Raw genomic sequence first — 21,391 nt, forward strand, 5'->3', positions numbered from 1 at the left:
CGAAGGGTCCCATGCCATACCCATATAACATTAAAATGTCAGTAAAATGATTTGAACCAAACTATAACATATTTACAACATGTTTTAACAAAACAATTGTGTTTGCTGGGATGTATTTTGGGGTATCAATACAGCATATCTTCTTATAACAGTCAAATTATTACGAACAAACACACAATCTATTTAAATGAATTTGATTAATTTTTTTGAAACATGATTTTTTTTGGGCATATTTGTGAATTTTTACACAAGTACACTTTTATCACTGGATTCAGCCAAATCTGACGTGTTTGTAGGACAATGGAAAATGTTTGAATTAATGTCTAAATCCCCATAGAACAGCACATAAAAGCAACCAAGATAGTAAGTGGGTTTTCTGTCATTTTACCTCATTATTTTGACTTAAAATGACCAGAAAACCTTTCTGACTGTTGTTATTAATATTATTTCATAATTTTGGGCAAAAAAAGAAAAACCATTAAAATTTGGCACCATGCACAGGGAACACTAATTAGGGAAAGAGTGTTAAACGATGACTCCGGCAATCACAACATTACGCCTTATGTTAGAAAAACAATTATCAAGCACGAATCACATGGTTTTATTTGAAACAAACTCATACCGACCATAAAAACAAATAAAAACAGCTGGCTCTCAAAACGCGATATTCAAAATCCCTATTATCTAGTGCAATGGCATCATGGTTACTTGTGCTCAATTGTTGTCAGCCTTCATTATATTGTCAGCCTTCATTATATAACTAGGACGACATTACACTGGACAATTTCGACGCCCGGGAATTTGAATATCGCATGTTGAGAAACGGCTGTATTAATTCATTTTTATGGTCATTATGAGTTTGTTTCAAATAAAACCAAGTGATTCATGCTTAATAATTAATTTTCTACCATATAAGGCATGATCAATGTCCGAATTAAGAAAATAAAATTGGTTGTAATTAGAGTGAGTGTGGTCAATTTATGAACAATTACTGTTCAGGTTGTAAAATTAATTTACTTAAATCTGAAGCAATTTGGATTGGTTCAAAAAAGGGTGCTGCTACTTTTCCATTCCGAGATAAAGGATTGCAATGGAAAGATGACAAATTTAAATGTTTAGGTATTACATTCTCATTGGATATAAAATCTTTATATGAATTGAATTACAAACCAAAATTAGACCTTATCGAAAAAACTTTAAACTGCTGGAGGGCCAGGAATTTATCCCTTATTGGTAAAATTTCTGTTATTAAATCCCTCATTTTGCCTCAATTTTTATATCTTTTTTCAGTGCTGTGTATCAAAGTTCCTAATCTGTTTTTTAAGAAACTAAATTCTATTTTTATAAATTTATCTGGAATGGTGGAAATGATCGGGTTAAAAGGTCAATCTTATGCCTTGGTTATGGATCAGGCGGGCTCAAAATGGTTGGCCCATTTACTTTTGCCCAGTCACAAAAAATGACATGGGTTAAACATTTATTGGATGATAGTTATTTTTGTACATGGAAATCAATTGAATTATCTGCCCTAAAATGCTTCCATTCAGATACAAATCTTCTTTGGAAAGCTTATGCCCCAGAAAAAGTTCTTACACAGCTCAAGAATACTCAAATTTCTGATTCGCTCGATCTTGGTATTATTTTAGGGATATGGCAGCTCAAGATCTTGGCTTTGAATTGAGCAATTGAAATTACAGGGGGAATTTGGTAAAATAAACATGTCCGCACCAAATCAAAACAGTATTTCTACTATGCAGCCTGGTATGAAAGAGGAATTTATAATATTACTGATTTGCTCTATACTGACACTCCCACTCCAGTTCTGAAGTCTTTTGATGATCTTATTATTGAATTTGATATCCATTATAGAGACAGGAGGAAATACAATACATTGGTTAATAGTATTGTTGAAAGGGAATTGCTTGATGATGCCACTGTTGAAGATTGTGATTTTTTAAATATATTTTCAAGCAATATTCTGTTGGCACCTAAAGTCCCTCGTTATTGTTACCAAATTATGGTTGACAAATCACCTCCTGATAAAGCTCAACTGTATTGGGATGAATTGCTTAATGATAATAGTAATGAGGAGGCTATGGATTGGGAGTGGGAAAATATTCACTCTCGTAATTTTTCTTGTACCATTGAGACACAATTAAGAGCATTTTATTTCAAAGTTTTTCATCAGGCTATTGCACTTAATAAGTTCCTTCATAAAATTGGGAGAAAGGATTCACCTCTATGTTCCTTATGTGATAAATATCCTGAGACCATTTTACATATATTTTGTGATTGTGAAAAAGTAAATCCCATTTGGCAGGCTCTTCAAAATTTTATTAATATGAAACTGCATTCTGACTACAATTTCAACCAGATTGATGTAATGTTTGGTGTACCGGATGAACCCTTTTTGACATTCTTATTTTTATGCTACAAATTTTTATTTACAAATGTAAATTCCAAAATGTCTCTCCTCGTTTAGTGGTCTTAAATCCTTTATCATTATCAAACGTAAGATTGAGTATCAAATTGCTTTGATAAAAGGGAAACTATCTCAACACTTCCGTAAATGGAGTGTTGATTTTGATTTCACTTTTTGGTTGTAAATGTACTGTTTATAAATCACCTTTTACATGCTCTTCCTGTACATGTAATTTAAGTATGCCCACTTTTGTGGTGGCAGGTAAATCTTGTATGTTCGCATGGTTCAATCTGATATGTTTGGTCACAGAACTTTTGTGTATGTTTGATGTCAATTTGTGATTTGATTGATGTTTAATGATTTATGTATACTTGTTCTAATTTTTCCAATCATGTGTTTGTGGTTTGCTTTTTTCAATAAAAAACACAATGACAAAAAAAAAATTTATGAACAATTACTCTTAAATATTTTAAAACAATTTATCAGTTGTGTCAGGTTTGAGCAAACTAACATGCTGAAAAAGTGACTTTTGGCTGTAGATCTTTGGTTGTCCGCCGGACAACTAGAGCATTATTTTCGGTTGTTTTGGTTGTCCCGGGCGAACGGACAACCAAATTTTAGAACACTGGGCATAATGTTGTGATTGTCGGAGGCTATATAGTATAGATATCCAATATAGTTTTCAAATTGGGCACAAGATCTCAAAGAGGAAGTGGAGTATTTGGTTTATTATTTCCTGTTGTACAACTTGTCAAGCTTTAAAACCAGGGGGGCCACTCAAGTTTCACAGTGTACACATGCATGACAAGAAAAATGTAAATTAGGCCAAATAAAAAATAAAACATGTTTCACGTCCCCTCCCGCTTCCTTTTTTGAGGTTTCTTCATTTTATTTTTATTTTTGAAATTCAGTTATAACTTTTCAAAAAATATGTCTAGGAAGTAGAGATGCTTTCTATAGCCTTGCTAATATACAAGAAACACTTTTGTAAGGTTTCGTGATAGTAAGAGGGTGCCTATTTCTCAGAACAACAAATAAATAGAGGCCTCCTCCTTTTTCCAGGCATTATTGTATACGCTAAAACAGCTCTAATTATGGTATTTACACCGATTTTGTGATAAAAAATAATAAATAAAAAGCCCCCTCTTATCTTACTCCTTTTTTTCAAAAACCCGGACGTGAAACATGTTTTTTATTTTACTTGGCCTTAAGGGTCCTTTTCAGAGAATGAATGCGAATCCTGTTTAGGGGGTCAAAAATTTTCAACAAAAAGGGTTGTTTTTAACTTCTAGTTGATGCATTTTGGGGCCATTTTAATGATCCTGCTATTTCACAAAGCGTATTTCCCTGGCACGTTTTGCAATTTTTAAGGATTACAAAATCCTGTTTTGTCAAATGAAACATATCCTAATATATAATCCTTTTAGTTGGAACAAATGAAGTCAAATTTTAATATTTTGGGCAACTTTTGGAAATAAACATGCATTTTTGGGTGTTATTCTTTTTTTGTATGCTGTGACAATCAAGCCTAAAGACTTGTGCATAGTGAAATGAAAAATTGCATGTTTTTTGGCCCTTTATATCAAAAAATTGGGAAGATATCACAAATGAGTGCTATATTTTTCGAATCAGAAGTAGTCAGATACACAGTGGATCTGTGTGTTTACCTGTCTAAGTGGAATGAAGCAATTTCTCCATTGTGTCTGTCATACCCTGCATACGGTTTACCATAGATTACATGCTCTCGTAGAAACCTGGAATTGGAAAAAAATACAGATAATAACATGAATTGGTAAAACCTCACATTGATTGCTTTGCATAATCTACAGCAATCATCATAAACATTGTAAGTGTGTCTTTTTGAAACACCAGATTTTGAGCTTGTTGATTCTTTAGTGAGTTTGCATGCTTCCCCAATTATGGGATGCTGAATCACATTTTCCTTGGCCCTGTTTTTAGCAATCAGGACCCAATATTATAGTTCAACACTATGCAATGTGTTATTTTTGTCAAATGTCTTGTCAACACTTTAAAACAATTAACATACAACAAGTACATTGAAAGAAGCAGTATGACACAAGTGTTAAAAAATGTTTTTGAATGTTATTAAAACTTTTTATATCCTTTACACTGTATATAATCCGACATTTAAACACTTTCTGTTAAATGTTTTGGTTTGCTGGGATGTGCCTAAATGTATAAGAGACCTACCTTTTTGGTTTGAACACGACCATTTGTCCACCTTGCAGTGCAAATCTAGCTTTTAATTGTGTTCCCTTGTACCCTACATCAGCTTCAATAATTGGAACTGTTGATAGAGCATTTAACACATCCCCTAACTCGGGTGCCAATTCAGGATGAATCTCCAACGATTTTACCCACGATGCAGCAATGTCCCATATTGCACTTGGATTTGTTTTCACTGCAGAAATGTTTTTTGGTACAAGATCCTTCTCTATATCAAGCAAGGCACTTCCATTATAAGAATTGTCATTGATTGGTAACTTTTCTGTCTTAACAGTCAATTTCATACTCTCATTATTTCTTAGAGCGCCATCACCAGGCTGGAAATCCTCAAAGTCAGCAAATTCTTTGCCAACATATTTCGGTTCCTGTTCTCTTACAGCACCACCTGCTTTTTGGGCGTTGTACGATGCCCGAAGATTTTCAACATTGTCCAACTCATTGTCATCACTACGTCTGTTTGATTGTGAGGTGGACGGAGGTGGAGTCAGTAGCACAATTACCATCCATACTATAACTAGAGCACCAGCAATAAATATCACCCTCCTTCGTCTTAGTCTCATGGTATCATCATCAAACTACTCAGGATAATTTAATATCATCATCTTCCCACTAACCACATATCACCAGCTGATATAATGCTGATACTTGCAAGGGAGGTCATCTCATTTCGTACTGGATGTTACAAGTCCTGAAATGCATAATTCATAATTATTTAATGGTAGTGTTAAGGGAGCATTCATAAATACTTTGTTGGGGGGTTGGAAAAGTCAGAACCTCAAACATCAAAAATTTTCTGATCCCCCTCCCTTTTTATGTCCCTTTCATGTCCTAAAAAAGAAACCAAAAATACATATGGTATTAAACTCATTAGCTAAAAACTACCGTTTGAAGTTATTACTCATTGGAGTCATAGTACACCCAAATTGTAAAGTGTGCAAATTTTGTTGATTTGAACCTTGAGAGTACACAATTGAAATACTCAACATTCATGCACATGCAAAAAAAATGGAATGTGCTATGGCTACATAATGTTTGTGTGCAAAAAGCAAAAAAAATTCTAGCAAAATTAATTTTTATTGTCAAATTTGTATAACTGTTATTGTTATAAAATTCTGATTTTGGCACCTTAGGGTGCTGGCATTTTCTTCGGAAGGGGGGTGGATCACAAATATACTGGGGGGGTCATAGAATTTTCAGACCAAAAATAGGGGGTTATAATTTTTTAACACCCAAAATAGGGGGGTTATAGAATTATTTAGGGCTGGTGACTTAAAAGAAACCAAAAATACATATGGTATTAAACTCATTAGCTAAAAACTACCGTTTGGAGTTATTACTCATTGGAGTCATAGTACACCCAAATTGTAAAGTGTGCAAATTTTGTTGATTTGAACCTTGAGAGTACACAATTGAAATACTCAACATTCATGCACATGCAAAAAAAATGGAATGTGCTATGGCTACATAATGTTTGTGTGCAAAAAGCAAAAAAAATTCTAGCAAAATTAATTTTTATTGTCAAATTTGTATAACTGTTATTGTTATAAAATTCAGATTTTGGCACCTTAGGGGCAGGCATTTTCTTCGGGGGGGGGTCACAAATATACTGGGGGGTCATAGAATTTTCAGACCAAAAATAGGGGGTTATAATTTTTTAACACCCAAAATAGGGGGGTTATAGAATTATTTAGGGCTGGTGACTTAAAATTTTCAGCAGCTATGCATGCCATTCTTTAACTTCCAGTCGAAATGTGCGTACAATCTATGCAAAATTTTTACATGCTCCACGCCTTCTTTACACTTACAATATAAATTTTGACGCGCTCCGCGCCTTAGTTCCGGCAATGAATAATTTTTCTTGAGTCTGTGTAGTTGGAAGGGGGTTTTTTTTTTTTCCTAATTTTTTTATTTCAAAAATGCCTACTGTATATATCCTCTGATAAACACCATTGGGGCGTGAAATTTTAAAAGGGGAGCGTTTGTTAGAGGTCATTTTTACAGCGATAATTCCAAGCAAAATTGTCAGGTAAGCTTAAAAATCATGCCACAATGACAAACTATGAACTTAGGATCAATGACTTCTGGTTCACTTCCAGGTTTATATGATATAATTTTCACCAATACAACCCCAATACCAAGCAATCCCTTTCCCCTTCCAGGGCCGGATTTACCACAGGGCACAGTAGGACCCTGCAGGGCTGTCAACTTTTTGGAATTGCTTGGCGTGAGACAGTCGTACCAGGATTTGCCGACTCCAATGTTCATGTTGTACCATGATTATTTGAGCCACGGCGCTCGAGAATGTGAAAAGCGATGCGTGAGATTTTACTCATTTTCCCGCTTTTTGCGTGAGATTTACTACCTAGGCGTGAGATTATACTACCTTGGCGTGAGACCGTGAGATAGTGACCCAATGCGTGAGAGTTGACAGCCAGGCTCTAGGTGAGCCAAATTTGGTGCATCTTCCTTTGGCCTGCTTTAGGCCACAATTGTCTTAAAATTGCAAAAGTTTGCATGCATTTCACATATTAGTCCAGACAAAGTCAGTTCAGTTGAGAATACCCCAACAACTTGGAAGCGAGAAGGTTACAGTGGGGGGCGGGGTGCAAGACTGAAGAGCCAGGTGTCAATCATCTTTATCCAGATGGTATATACTGCACTTTTCGCCATTTCTCCCATTCGCTTCTCTCCTTTCCTACTTTTTTGGAGGGCCAGGCCCGCCCCCAATCAACACCTGAATTGGTGGATGCAGGGCCTAGATTTCGTCTTGGTTTGCGAGAATCAAAATCCATCATAGTCACCGCACTTACTGTATGATACAATGAGAGAAGTTGATTCTCGCAATGAATCTTACTAGAATCATTATCGATTCTGTGATTAGAGGTTAATAACTGCACATCGGTTATTTGGAAGGCATTGTGAAAAATCTAAACATTGTGCCTTTGGAACCGAGGAATATTCCGAGGTCCAAAGCAAAATGCCCGACATATTACCGATGCAAAGTTATTAACTCGGACTTGGCTCAGACTCGGACACAAAAAGACTCCGCTCGGCTCGGACTCGGACACAAAAGGACTCAGACTCGAAGCCGAGTCCGGTCCGAGTCCAGTCCAATTAAATCCATGTAAAATGTGAAATGATTATCTAAAAATGTCAAAATAGATCTCAGATTTGTTGACTTTACTTATTTGGGCATTTTCCAAATTAATTGGGGGGCTGTCAAATCTTTGATCTGTCATATATCCTAAATATCCACCAATTATTTAGATTTATCTGTCACTTAGCAGAATCATATTATTGTTATCATTAATGAAATAAATGATAATTAATTAAATGCATAATTTTATTAAATATTTGGACTATATAAAAATATCTAAGAGTTCTTTCATGGAACTTTCCAATCCATTTAACTCCTGAAAGAGAGAAAAATGCACACTGGACCATACATCTCAGCTCCCATCTAGGGTGTCTGTAGTTTGTGTGTGCTCACTACTCACTGCACATTTGTGTGGGACAATAAAGATGTTTAGAATTACAGGTGAATTTCAATGATGATAACAATGATGATGATGAAGATGATGATGATGATGATGATGATGATGATGATGATGTTATTTTTATAATGTACTAGGGGTCTATCGGTGTGGAAATTTTCAGAAAAAAGGGGGTCATTCGGTGTTGGCAATGTAAAAAATGGAGTGATTTTGTATAGGAGCGCCTAAAATTTCACATCATTGACAATCAAAAATAGCTTTTTACCCAATTTTACAGTACAACATAGACAAAACTCATTTATTTTGCTCAAAATGTGTGTGAAGCGCGCCAAAATTTCAATTTTAAGGACTAATTGTTCAAGAAAGGGGGTCAGTCAGTGTAGGCTACTGAAAAAAACAGGGTCATTGGAGTAGGATTTGCCAAAAATAACAGGGTCTTTTCACTTGACGTATGTCAATATATGGGAGCCCCCCCCCGGAGATAGCAACCAACCTAAAATTTTCCCTTTTTGGTCCATTTTGGGGGTTTTCAGTTGGGGAAGAATCTGGGGACGGATGTGACACAGCGCGGTAGGGTGAGGGAATAATTTCAATTTTCTGGAAGAATAGACACCTCTGCCTAGACCTAAATGCTAGATCATTCATGGTTGACCTAAAAAACAAAAAAAATTCAAGATGTTTTGTATTTTTAATATGAAAATTGATACTTTGTATTCATGTCATACTCTATTAATGATTTCAAAATGCATTCAAATTCAATGCATTTTGAAATCATTAATAGACTATGACATGAATACAAATTATCAATTTTCATATTAAAAATACAAAACATCTTGAATTTTTTTATATTTTTTTTTTAGGTCAACCATGAATGATCCTAGCATTTAGGTCTAGGTCCATGGACACTACAAAACCGAAAAAAACAAACTTAAAAAAACCAATGGAATTCCTGCCCGGGTACTTGCCTACCTTAGCTTGGGGTATACCAATGTTTCTTTCAAATAATTAACTCTAGCCACTTTTTACTTTAGCCACTTGTTGCACTTGATTGTGCAATACTGCCAGCCCAGTATTCAATGTATTCAATGTTATCAGAGCTATTTATAGATGATCAACTCAGTGGACAGGTCCAAACATGTTTATTTCTTGGCCCTGCTGGTTATTGGAAGCTCTTGGTCTGCTGCCAATAGCTGGATACACACTGACACACACACACAGCACACATTACAGATATGGCATTATTAGTAGTATGATTTGAATACATTGCAATTCATTAGCTTTCATTTACATGTATGCTGCACGCAGCCTAAATGTGGTGACACTTCTCTAGTCCCTGGTTGAGAGTTTACATGTAATGTGCCACTGGCCCGCCACACACACCCCTACCCCCACATGACTGCTGTCTGATACAGGTGGTCTGATGGGTCTTCGAAGTATGTGTGTAGGGTTGGTTGGTTGAGTTGGGTTGAGTCTTTGAAATGTCAACTGTGTGGGGTAAGGTGGGTGGGTTTGGTAGGTTGGATATTTTAAGTTATCATCAAAATGCCATAAAATTATGCGGAAACTTTTGTGTAAATTTTCAAATTAGAAACAAAATATAATAAAATTTTGCTCCATTTTTTGAAAATAATGACCCATTTTTTCCAAATGTTATACCAAATGACCAATTTTTATACAAATAGGCTCCTACTAAGCAATATGGGCAGACCCCTCCCCCACCACCGAGCATGGACTCTGACCGAGTCCGGACTCGAGTCCGGACTCAGGTCTTATTTTTGTTGGACTCGGACTTGGCTCGGACTTACCCTTCCTCCCACCAAGTAGTCGCCGTGCGGACGGACGGACACACATACATCCATCCACACCCCCCCCCACACACACGCACGGACAGACAGAAATAGTGATTACTAAGTCCCATCCTGAACAAAGTTCAGGCGAGACAAAAACGAAAGGGTCAAATCACAATTGTGCCACTTTTACTACATAGGGAAGAGAGCTGTACATGTAAAATCAATGATATACAGTGGCTGATGCGTCTAATGCACTCTCCCTTCGGGGCTGTTACGATATGGGATTCAGACTGGCAACCCGGGACTTGATACCGGACAACATGGAGTTAAAGTAATAAAACAAGACTGTCAATGTTATAAATATAAATACTCCTGACTTTGTGTGTGTTACTAACAAGTAAGTGGCTAAGGTACACGACTATTTAACAGGGGCTCGTGCATTAGACGCATTATTAGCATCAACATCAGCGCTGCGTGTATTATTTTTGTCTAATTTCTCTCCCAACAAGTAATATAAAATAAGGTCCTTATGCACAAAAGAGTTACAACAGGTATAAAGTTAGACCTGATCTAAGTGGAATTTAGTACCATGAGAAAGGACATTTTCCTTTACATTTGCTATAGAACTCTATCTAAGTTATTTTGTATTATTTTTGAACGTTGCATTAAAATCTTTAGAATTTGCTAGCTACTCTAGGAAGGAAATAAGAGTAAAGGACCATTCCCGGTGGAACTTAATTCCAGTTAGACCAGGTCTAACTTTAGACCCTCTCTAACTCTTTTGTGCATACGGACCTTAGTGTGCAATATTTGTTTGTGTTTTAAAATGTCTTGAGTGACTAAGAGAACAGGATTTACCATGATAAAATCATTGACGTGCACATGTATTTAATTTTACAGAAGAATGTGAAATATTTATTTATCTTTTCTGTGAAAAAGAGAATCATTATTCCTGCATCATGATAAAACAGTAAAAAAAATTGAATTGTGTAATTGATGCATTCTTTTGATTTCACGAAGGAACTCTTGATAAACTTGATGCTATCGCTGATTTACATGCAAAGCTCTCTTCCCTAGTAAAATTGGCACAATTGAATACCTGAGTGGAAGAAGGGCCCAACTCCATCAAAACTGTTTTTGAGATATTAAGAAAAAACTTAATATTTGGAAAAGTTTTATAGACAGAATGTTTTCATCTTCAGGGGACCTTTAATACATGAACATACAATATTACATACATTCGAAATTATGTATGGTGTTTCCATGGCAACGGTACAGGTCTTAATAGGAGCTGGAGTTGGGCCCTTCTTCCACTAATATACTGCAAGTGCCAGTTCCGTAAGCAGATGTGTTATAAATAGCTACAGAAATTATGTAATTATCCACTATATGCACAAGTAGAAGCATGTAATATGTTAGCAAGAAAGTTTATTGTAGTGAAAAGCGATTTCATGGATGAACAAAATTCCTCTTTAATCCAATATTTGTGGAAGAAGGGCCCAACTCCATGGAGTTGGGCCTTTCTTCCATGAAAACCATGATTAAGTGTAACGTGGAAGACTATTTAGAGAATGAATTTTGGCTCATCTTTCACACACAAGGAAGAACAATCTGCTGGCAATAAAATGCTGGGTCTAACTCATTTTTGTAAAAAATTGGGAGTTGGGCCCTTCTTCCACTCAGGTATTCAATTGTGATTTTACCCTTTCGTCGTTAACTAAGCATATCTCGAGATTAAAACAAGCAAATTGAACAGAACAAACGGTATTTGAGAGCCAAGACTACGCCCGTGACGTTGATGTAACCATCATGTCATGACGGTATTTTCTAATTGCCAAAGAGGGCGCTTTTCACTTGCACAACTTTTTTTGAGACAGGCTGTAGACCCTAAATTTCTTGTTTTTCAAGGTTTTTTTTAACATGCCCCCAAAAAAATTTCCGGCCAGAAATGAGCCAGAAATTTGTATTTTAAATCGCATTTAGCGATTTGCAATCATGATAATTACCGTATTTTTGGTAGGAAAACAGTTGGCAACAGCGATGGTTTGCAAATGCGTGTATCCTCAGTATTCTATCGTATTGTGTTTTAAACTGCCGGGAACCAATGGAACCACAACAATATGGCGGCGCGCATAGGTGTTGTTCAGTGTGAGAAAACGGGTGTCGGGTGAGAATTGCTTATTTCTCATCTAGCTAGCCTTGTCATGTTAATTTTAAGTGAAAAATAATTCTATTTGGTTTCAAGTTTGAGTGCCTTCAAAGTAACTGCTACGGCGGATGGCCCTAGACCCCCGGCAACTATCACGCCGCTCGCTACGCTAGATCTCGGTGCTAGAAATTTTTATACAGTGCATCCTGGTGTATCGCTGCTAGACTTCAGGTCCATAGATGTCATTATGTTTATGAAAAGACTGAAGTCTTGTGGGCAGGACTAGTACTAGGACTAGTAGGAGACAGCTATTATAGGCTATATCCAGTCTAGCATATAGCAGCTATAGTCAGACTCAGATTTAGGAAAAAAAACAAACAAGGTATTTTCTGTACAAGAGAGAGTCTGAGTGGCTAACATATGGCCGACAGTTGTGACAGTAAACATACATTTGAATTTCATAAATGATCAAGAGTCAATCAAGAGTCAGACAGCCCGTCAGACAGTCACACAATCATTGCAATGGCCAATGCACTGTCACTGACACTGTGTGGTTGAGTTTGTGAGTGACTTGAGTAACATCAAGCTTAAAAGTTAACGTTACATATATTGTAGCAAGCCCAACGAGGGACCAAATTACTAAGACGTTACAACGATAAACGCACATACCATTTGATACCAAATTTCTTACATACTTGGAGCTGAAAAAAAGAAAGTTAACTTCCTATGTTTGCGTGGCACTATCCAACAGTGCAGAGTTGACTCACCCCAAACGGAAATTGACCTGCAACAGTAAAAGCCTACGGGCTGTCCGTTACTTACAGGGCGCATACCACCAGGGATACAAAGATACCACTAATAGGGCGCACACTACTAAATAATCGTCCCATTGAAATACACGGGAAAATACAAGAAAGTAAGTTTGTTTTTCTACCCCATGTAACAACATTTTTAATATTTTGATCAAACCAACGTCTTAAACACATGTTAAATAAAGATTAAACTTTTATTTAAATTTAATTTTTTGGGACAAAACAAACTTGAAAGATACGAACTCCTGAACAGCGCCATCCCGAATTTCAGCCGGCACTCTCGCCTCCTTACCAGTTCCGGCCATGATATTGTTCCGAGGGCCTATTACCCATGCACATTCGATTCGGAACATTTTCTGAACAGATTAGTAATGTTGAGCTCCTATTCTATCGTTTTTATCAAAAGAGTCACTCAAATTTGGTTCCCTCGGGCTACCGATATATTTCGCATCTAGGCGCTTATTTTACCGAACTCTGAATGGTTACAACAAATGCGGAAGGATTTAGTGTAGTGCACTCTAATACAGACGAAAAGACAAAAACCCCGGTACAACATGCATAGTCTATAGGCCCTACCGAATTGGTGTCACTCGCATACCAAAGTGGTATGCATGCTCGTCCCAGCACCTCAAAGATGGACCCTAAATGGCGTAATCAGTGTGGAAAAATTTCACCCCTTATTGGCGTAAGGCTCTGTAAATCTTACCCCTAAAATATGGCGTTATTCGGCGTAAGAAACTAAAATGGACCCCTAAATGGCGTAAATTCTAAAACAAACCCACTGAACTTGAACAAATATACCCTAAATGTTGAAACTTTACCTGAAAAGCACCCTTTTTTCTAAAAACGTCGACGCCGCCACAAGGCCAAAAATCAACCCTTTTTTGACGTTTTTGGGGATGAGCATGCGTACCACTTTGGTATGCGAGTGACCCCCGGGAGTCTATATAATATTTTTCTTGTCATATTGCATGTGAAACATAGTTGTGGTGGTATTGAGTCATCTTCGTATGGCGTATGCATCAGTGAACTTCTACAATTTTACACATATTTTATGTGGTGCGCCAGATAAAAGGCGGGATATCCAGTCAACCGCCAACCAACCAACCATGGCACCACAATCCATTTATAGGGGTGGTGCAATAATTATGTGTAACCCCGGGCACACCGAAATCGCCTGGTTAATAATTACATTAGTGCAGCCAGAGACACTGAAATGAATACCCGGGATCGATACACGTAAATGTGCTATGCACGATTGATATTCAGACGATAAATCTTTGGATACCGGGGTAGAAAATGATGAATATCTCCCGTAAATGATTTCGTATAAAGAAACCAGATCTGGTTCCTTGCACTTGACTGCGGAACATATATGTTCAACAGATATGATAGTCGTTAGCTTGCGTCTTGAGAAAGAAGTGTGAGTCTTGAACTCATAAACTGACAAGTTCTGATTTTCTGATGTGAGCACTCACTCACATGGCGTATATACAAGCTCACTTACACACTAGAGAAATCGATTACCGAGGTATTGACAGTAGCCTTAGTCAGGATGTCCCTCGGCTCATTATGTGTCATAAAGGTCGGAACAAAATGGCCATGCGTGGCTGTGGATTCAACCTACCATGGCGATTTCTGCCATGAAGATATCGGGGCGATGGCACTGTGCCGGGGTGGTGGGGGCAAAGATTTTTGGCAGGCCAAAAAGGGGGGAGCATATTTTGGCAGGGCGAAGGGGGGGTCAAACAATTTTTGGCAGGGGGGCAAGCGATTTGCACAGATATTTTGGGCACCGTTTCTATATTACACTCTATGGTGCTCGCATTAGGCCCCCCCTATATGACAAGACAATTTAATCATTTTTAAATTTGGGTTCCCCCAAATCTTAGCATAGGCGTAAATCCCTGGGGATGGGTGGATAAATCCCCCCAATATTTTACCAGGGGGTTGGTCCATACAATCATCCCCCCCCCCCAATGTTGACGCCTGTATGTGGGTTTCTGACTAAATATTTGGTCATTTTAGCATAAATATATTCCACTTTTGCACCATGTTTCATCATTTTAGCTTCAATATGGCAAAAATGTTTGCGCGCATTTGTACAATAAACTTATTTGGTCGCCAAAAGGTGCTGGATTTACTATACTTTAACCAATGACATGGGTAAACATTCATTGTACATGAATTAAAAGTTTTAGTATAATTTTAATATGTTCCCAGTGGTGGCGCCAGGAATTTTTTTTTGAGGGGGGGCATTGAGGGTGCAAAGTTAATTTCAGGGGGGTTGGGGGCAAAATCAACAAAATTACCGCAAAAAGGTGAAATATTCGTAATTTTGGGGTTTTACTGGGGGGCACCAGGAGAGGCAAGAGTTCTGACTGGGGGAATCCCCCCCCCCGTGGCGCCACCACTGTATGTTCCCTGTGTTCTTTGAGATGATATCATATGAGGTCAATAGGTTTGTACCTGATGGGGATTCAACAAGTTTTAGGTCCATTAAGCGGGGGGGTCAATTTCAAAACAGTTTTGGGTTCACGAAGAGGAGGATAAAAAAGTTCAAACATGAAAAATATATCGCTGAAGTATTTTTGAACACAACCTAGTAATTTCCTCATTATTTCAGTGGGTGTATTTTACTGGTATGCGCCCTTGATATTACAACAAATTCTTTGTTTACATTCGAGTAAGTGACCTGTAAAAAATACACGTAGTATTTAACAATTTTGCATTGAGAAGACTGATGCAAGCAAAATGGCAGCATTCATGTCCATTAGTTTTCCTACAATCGTGATATTGACAATCACAGTTTTCCTAGTCTATCTACTTTATCGAAATCGCCGCGGCAGCCAGCAGGCACCTGCAAACATGCCTCCTGGTCCATCAGGTTGGCCATATTTTGGAAGTCTACCTACATTTATTAACAAGATGGTGTTTCAAGGAAAACCTATGGAAGTTGTATTTGATGAGTTGGCTAAGCAGTACGGGCCTGTTTATTATATGAATGTGTTTGGGATTCGATTGGTTGTTGCCAATACTGCTGAAACTATCAAAGAGATTTTACATCACCCCGATATGAATAATCGCCCAGCGCCTGGCCCAAAAAAATCAGCAGCTGCATTGAAAATGTACGCAGGAGCTACAGGTAGGTATATAGACGAATCCAAATCAACGCATTCCTATACCTGACGCCTTTAGTTGGGTAGCCGTCGGCTACAATGCACCCACACTGTGAAATGATTCGGCCTTGGCGGAAATTTTAAACTGCATTCCATCATCCGTTTTACACATGTAGACAAAAGAATGATTAAAGTTTACAGCACAATAGGCCCTATAGTTCCCTTCGGCAAAACACACAGCTTCTACATGGTATATTCGCTGTTGAAGTGACATAATAATCGGATTAACTACACCATATCAAACGCTACAAATGGATGTACTTGCGAACAAAAGGATTATGTATGAATAGATGCGACGGGATTACCTGCGGAATTATCTCTATTGTATATTATTCTACTAACCCTAACACCCACAAATCTTACAAAATCTTATGATGAAAAAATCTGCGCATGCACAAATCCCAGGGTCTGCGATGACGCAATCAGCCTAAGACAGCGTTCAAGCTTTGACTTACGTTTGGCAGACAGAATGGTGGGAACTTAAAGTGAAAGATATCCTACTTAAAGGAACATTTTCTGGGGTGAAATTTTGTGTAGAAACTGAAAATAAAAAAAAAAATGCATAATTGTCAACTTGAAAATTTTCCCCATAGCACTGTACAGGCATATTTCTGCCCAAGTCCTCAAATTTGAGCGAAATTGGCGCAACAAAAATAAGTCCTTCAAAACTGGGACTCTCAGGGCTAAACAAATATAAACTTGCTCTAGAGGGATGTCTTGGCTATAGCAAGTTTATATTTGTTTAGCCTTAAACCTCACAGTTTTGAACGACTTATTTTTTTTTTGAAGGCCTTTATTTTTTCACACCCGAAATGTTAGGGGTAGGGGTAACATATTACTACTTTAATTCTTGTCAGTACATTTAACTGAGTCAAGTTTTATACCACTGTTTAGCTAGTGAAATACTGAACAAAAAGACACAAAAAACATCTCAATAGCTCATACCGTTGAGGAGTTATGGCTTTTTCAAGCTCAAAATCGGGCGAAAATTGCATTTTTTCCCAAATCAATTGTCACTCTGACACCCAACTTTCTAACCCTGTTACAAAAATAAAGAAACAGATTTATCCCATTTAATGATTTGAATATCACAAATGTACCTTTGTCACATAATTAGCATAAAAAAATAGGCACTACTCAGTAGTTTTCATGTTCATACACTCACAGGAAATTAGCAAGTCAAAATTTTGTCACCCCAAAACGGCCATTTTCGCCAAAATTGGACCAAAAATGAATTTTTCCCAAAATCAGTGAAAAATAAGGGTTTTAAGTGCCAAAATCTGAAAATATGTGACATTTTACCCTTAGAAACATTTAAGCAATCAAGAATTTTGACTGTTTTCACCCCTAAATATTTTTTTCACACGTGTGTCCGCCAAATGTAAGTCACAGCTTGAATGCTGTCCTAAGTGTTATGCGCACGGAATTGCTGGCCGGGCAGCAATAACCTGTGTAGCTACCGGACCGGGATCGTGTGGTTGGCATGCGAGGGGGCAAATGTTCGAATCCCGGGGGTGCCAAGGCAAAAATTCTTCTTCTCCTTGACTTTTTTGGATCTTCTTTGACTTCCGATCCCAAAAAGCAGGGTCCAGTGTTAGGGTTAACCCTCCTCGTCCTTGCATCTTCTCTAGGTGTTAGGCGGCTTTTATTTGCACAATGGGGCGCTCAAAACACCAGGTTGGTGCTAGCGGCTACCCCCGGGGGGTCACTCTCACTCCCATTGTGGCCTGTACACCATCCGCGATAATCATCTTTTGAAAAGTACCCTAAACAAGGATTTAACCTTTGGCTAAAACGACACCCTAAACAGGGATTTCATTCCTAACATCAAATTTCATACCCTAAATTTCATTTCCGCGTATTTAGCAATTGCAATTTTGCTACCCTTTTTTCCAATTTTTCATGTTTTTGACACCCTCGAAAAACAACCCTTTTTACGCATTTTCATTATCGCGGATGGTGTACAGGCCACAATGGGAGTGACACCCCCGGGCGGCTACCCAAAGATGGCTGACCAAATCCTGACCATGACTTGGCTCGTTGGATTCGTCTATAGACGAATCCAAATACACGCATTCCTACACCTGACTAGCAGCCTTTAGTTGGGTCCCCGTCGGCTGCAATGCATCCAAAATGTGAAATGATTCGGCCTTGGCGGAAATTTTAAACTGCATTCCATCACCCGTTTTACACCTTCCGCGAAAACACAGGTAGACAAAGGAATGATTTAAGTAAAGTAAAGTACCATAAGTAACTAGAATAATAAGTAACTGTGTTTAAACCTTACTCCCTACAGGCGTATTGTACTCATCTGGTGATGCATGGCGAGATCAGCGTAGATTTTCCTTGTCCGTACTCAGAGGTTTTGGTGTTGGAAAGAAAAGTTTTGAGTCTCATATTGCAACAGAAGCTGACTACCTGATAGAGGAAATTCATTCCTTTAAGGAAACCCCTTTTGACCCATCAAGTATAATCCCCGGTGCAGTATCTAACGTCATCAACACACTGACTTTTGGTCGACGCTTTGAATACTCTGATCTGGAGTTAAAAAAACTGATAGACCTGATCAATCAAAGAATGGAGAATTCCGGAAAGGAATTTTTGGTCCTTTCTGCGCCATTTTTGTTACAACTTCCATTCGGCCCAGGTCATGCGGTAAAAACCACAATCGCTGAAATTCGCCAACGAATTGGGGATATTGTTGAAGAGCATAAGTCCACTTATGATCCCGAGAACCACCGTGACTTTATTGATGCCTATCTGGGTGAAGTATACAAGGATGATGATGACGAAACCAAGTCCATACACTTCACTAACAAAAACCTGGTTCAGATGGTTGAAGATTTGTTTGTTGGGGGTACGCAAACAACCACCACCACTCTCAGTTGGGCACTGCTTTATCTTGTTGCTTTTCCATCAATTCAAGAGAAAATCCAGCAAGAAATAGACGATACCTGCGGTAGAAATCGTTTCCCAACCATGTCTGATAAACGTCAGCTGCCTTACCTGCTTGCTACAATCCATGAGCTTCAAAGGCATACCTGTATCTTATACATCCTTGGAGTAAGAATGACGTACGAGGTGGAAACCACCATTGGAGGGTATGCAATTCCTTCTAGGACTGTGCTGCTTCAGAACATCTGGTCCGTGTCCAAAGATCCATCAGTTTGGGGTGAAGATGTCTTGGAATTCAAACCCGAGAGATTTCTTGATGAAGACAATCATGTGATAAAAAGGGATGAGCACCTCATCTTTGGTGCAGGTAAGTAGATGCAGTTTATTAAAATTGATAACCAAATCACCTTGGACATTCCATTTTAAAAACAAAGGACAACAAGGACACCAATAATATTTATTTGTGGTATCCATACTCACATATTAATGTGCATAAATCAATTCTGTGCACTTAGGGGGCTATCCACAATATACAAGGGGGTCATAACATTTTGGAAAGAAAAATAGGGGGGTCATAAAATTATTGATGACCAAAATGTAGGGAGACATAAGATGAACAAAAATATAGTGTTTTTATTTGATTCAAAATGACTTTCAATACAATTTTAGCCTGTTTAGTGGGTAAGGTGTATCGGTGGTGGGGGGTCATAAATTGTTTGTTGCCAAAATACATGTAGGGGGGTGAGGGTAGCAATTTTATTGACGCCGACTTTTTGTAAATTTGGGACCCCCCTTCCGAAGAAACTGATAGCCCCCTTATCCAAGATTCTCTGAGAAGAAATTTAGATTACAAACAGTATTTGGTTGATTCTATTATTCTACATGTGTTTCCCCTTTATTCATTTTTGATATAAACATTGTCCCCGAACCCTTCCAAATACAGCACTGCACAAAATGTAATCTACATGTATATTTGTGTTATCTTGTGCTGTTTGCAGGTCGCCGAAGCTGCATGGGTGAAAATATAGCCAAGATGGAGCTGTTCATCTTCCTGTCTCATATCTTACACCGATATACCTTGTTGAAAGGTGATGAAGAAATCAACCTCAAACCAAAGGCAGGAGGGGTTTTAAAACCACATCCATATAAGATTAGAGCAATTGAACGATAAATTACATCTCTTCATGCATATAATATTGCCTCATTAGGCGGAGGCGCCATATTTAGCATTAGCTTTGGATATTTAATTATTTTATTTTTATTTATTTGTCACCAGGTAATTCAGAAGAAAAATAAAGAAAATAATTAAATGTGCAAAGCTAACATTAATATGGCGCCTCCACCTAATGTTTACACAAAGTGCCAAATATATGATTGCATAGTCACATTTTTTGTTACCCTGGCACTAAAGGTATTATATTTAGGTTACTATTTGAATATATCAGTAATTGAATAAGGATAAAGCTATTATTAATATATTTTATATTTCATATATATTTTAGGATAGTGTGGTACATGTAAGAATTGGGGGGGGGCACTATTATTCTGACTTTCTGAGGTAGATATATCATGCTCATTCAAGAAAATGCATTAAAAAGATTAGTTTTCTAAATTTATTTTTCAAGGAGCGATGTTCACACATACATGTACATTGTTTGCAAAAATCAGACAAGGGGTATCATGTTTGATAGGACCTTGAACATGAAACATCAAAAATTTAACAACAATTCTTAGCTCTATAGGGTAGTAAAATGTGACCAAAATATTTTGTTGAAAATTCCCCGGAAAATTCATACCTGAGCATGATATCATGTCTCTCCCCCTCCACTTGGGTAAGAATACATAGTATATGCACCAGGGTTGGAACATACTAGGCACAAAATGAAGGTAATTATTGCTAGTATACTATATCAGAGTGGTTTGGTATTTGAACACAACACAAACTTTAGTAATGTGAAGGTTTGTTCAAGTTAAAATCCATGTATGGAACAGAGAAAGTCACTCCAAACATGTTTTAGCAATGCTTAACCCTAACCCTACCCGTGGTTTTTGTGCTATCGGAAGGGAAAGAAGGAACGAAAAAGGAGAGAAGATGAAGAAGAAATTCACTTGGCACCCCCGGGATTCGAACCTCGGACCCCACGCATGCCAGATCCCCAGCATGTAGCTGTAGTGACGTTGGCCCGGCCAACGATTCCCTGGGTATACCATGACCGTCCAAAAATTTGACTCGTATATGACTTGGTCTGATTGCGTCATCAAGTCCCGTGGAATGCATGCACGCAGAGCGGTTTTAATAGTGAGCTTTAGTGAGTCCTAGTTGGGTTAGGGTTAAGGAGGCATATAGGAAAAACATGCATACAGCTTAACCCTAACCCTACCCGTGGTTTTTGTGCTATTGGA

General features: G+C 37.9%; 2 protein-coding genes across 2 annotated transcripts in view; one reads left to right on the forward strand and one right to left on the reverse strand.

Annotated features, from left to right (window-relative positions):
* LOC140136936 (glycosaminoglycan xylosylkinase-like) overlaps window positions 1-12,881 on the reverse strand; it is a 28,173-nt gene extending 15,292 nt beyond the window's left edge. The window contains 3 exon segments of the mRNA XM_072158588.1: window positions 4,090-4,176; window positions 4,634-5,357; window positions 12,772-12,881. Of these exon segments, the coding sequence (XP_072014689.1) occupies window positions 4,090-4,176; window positions 4,634-5,229 (683 nt within the window). The 5' untranslated portion in view covers window positions 5,230-5,357; window positions 12,772-12,881.
* Window positions 12,882-15,569: 2,688 nt separating this feature from the next.
* LOC140136937 (cytochrome P450 2J4-like) lies at window positions 15,570-20,496 on the forward strand. The gene is made up of 3 exons (XM_072158589.1): window positions 15,570-16,059; window positions 18,390-19,355; window positions 19,987-20,496. The coding sequence occupies exons 1-3, from the start codon at window positions 15,669-15,671 to the stop codon at window positions 20,157-20,159; spliced, it is 1,530 nt and encodes a 509-aa protein (XP_072014690.1). The 5' UTR covers window positions 15,570-15,668; the 3' UTR covers window positions 20,160-20,496.
* The last annotated feature ends 895 nt before the right edge of the window (window positions 20,497-21,391 follow it).

Source organism: Amphiura filiformis, chromosome 17, assembly GCF_039555335.1.
Source record: "Amphiura filiformis chromosome 17, Afil_fr2py, whole genome shotgun sequence".
NCBI classification, from domain to species: Eukaryota; Metazoa; Echinodermata; class Ophiuroidea; order Amphilepidida; family Amphiuridae; genus Amphiura; species Amphiura filiformis.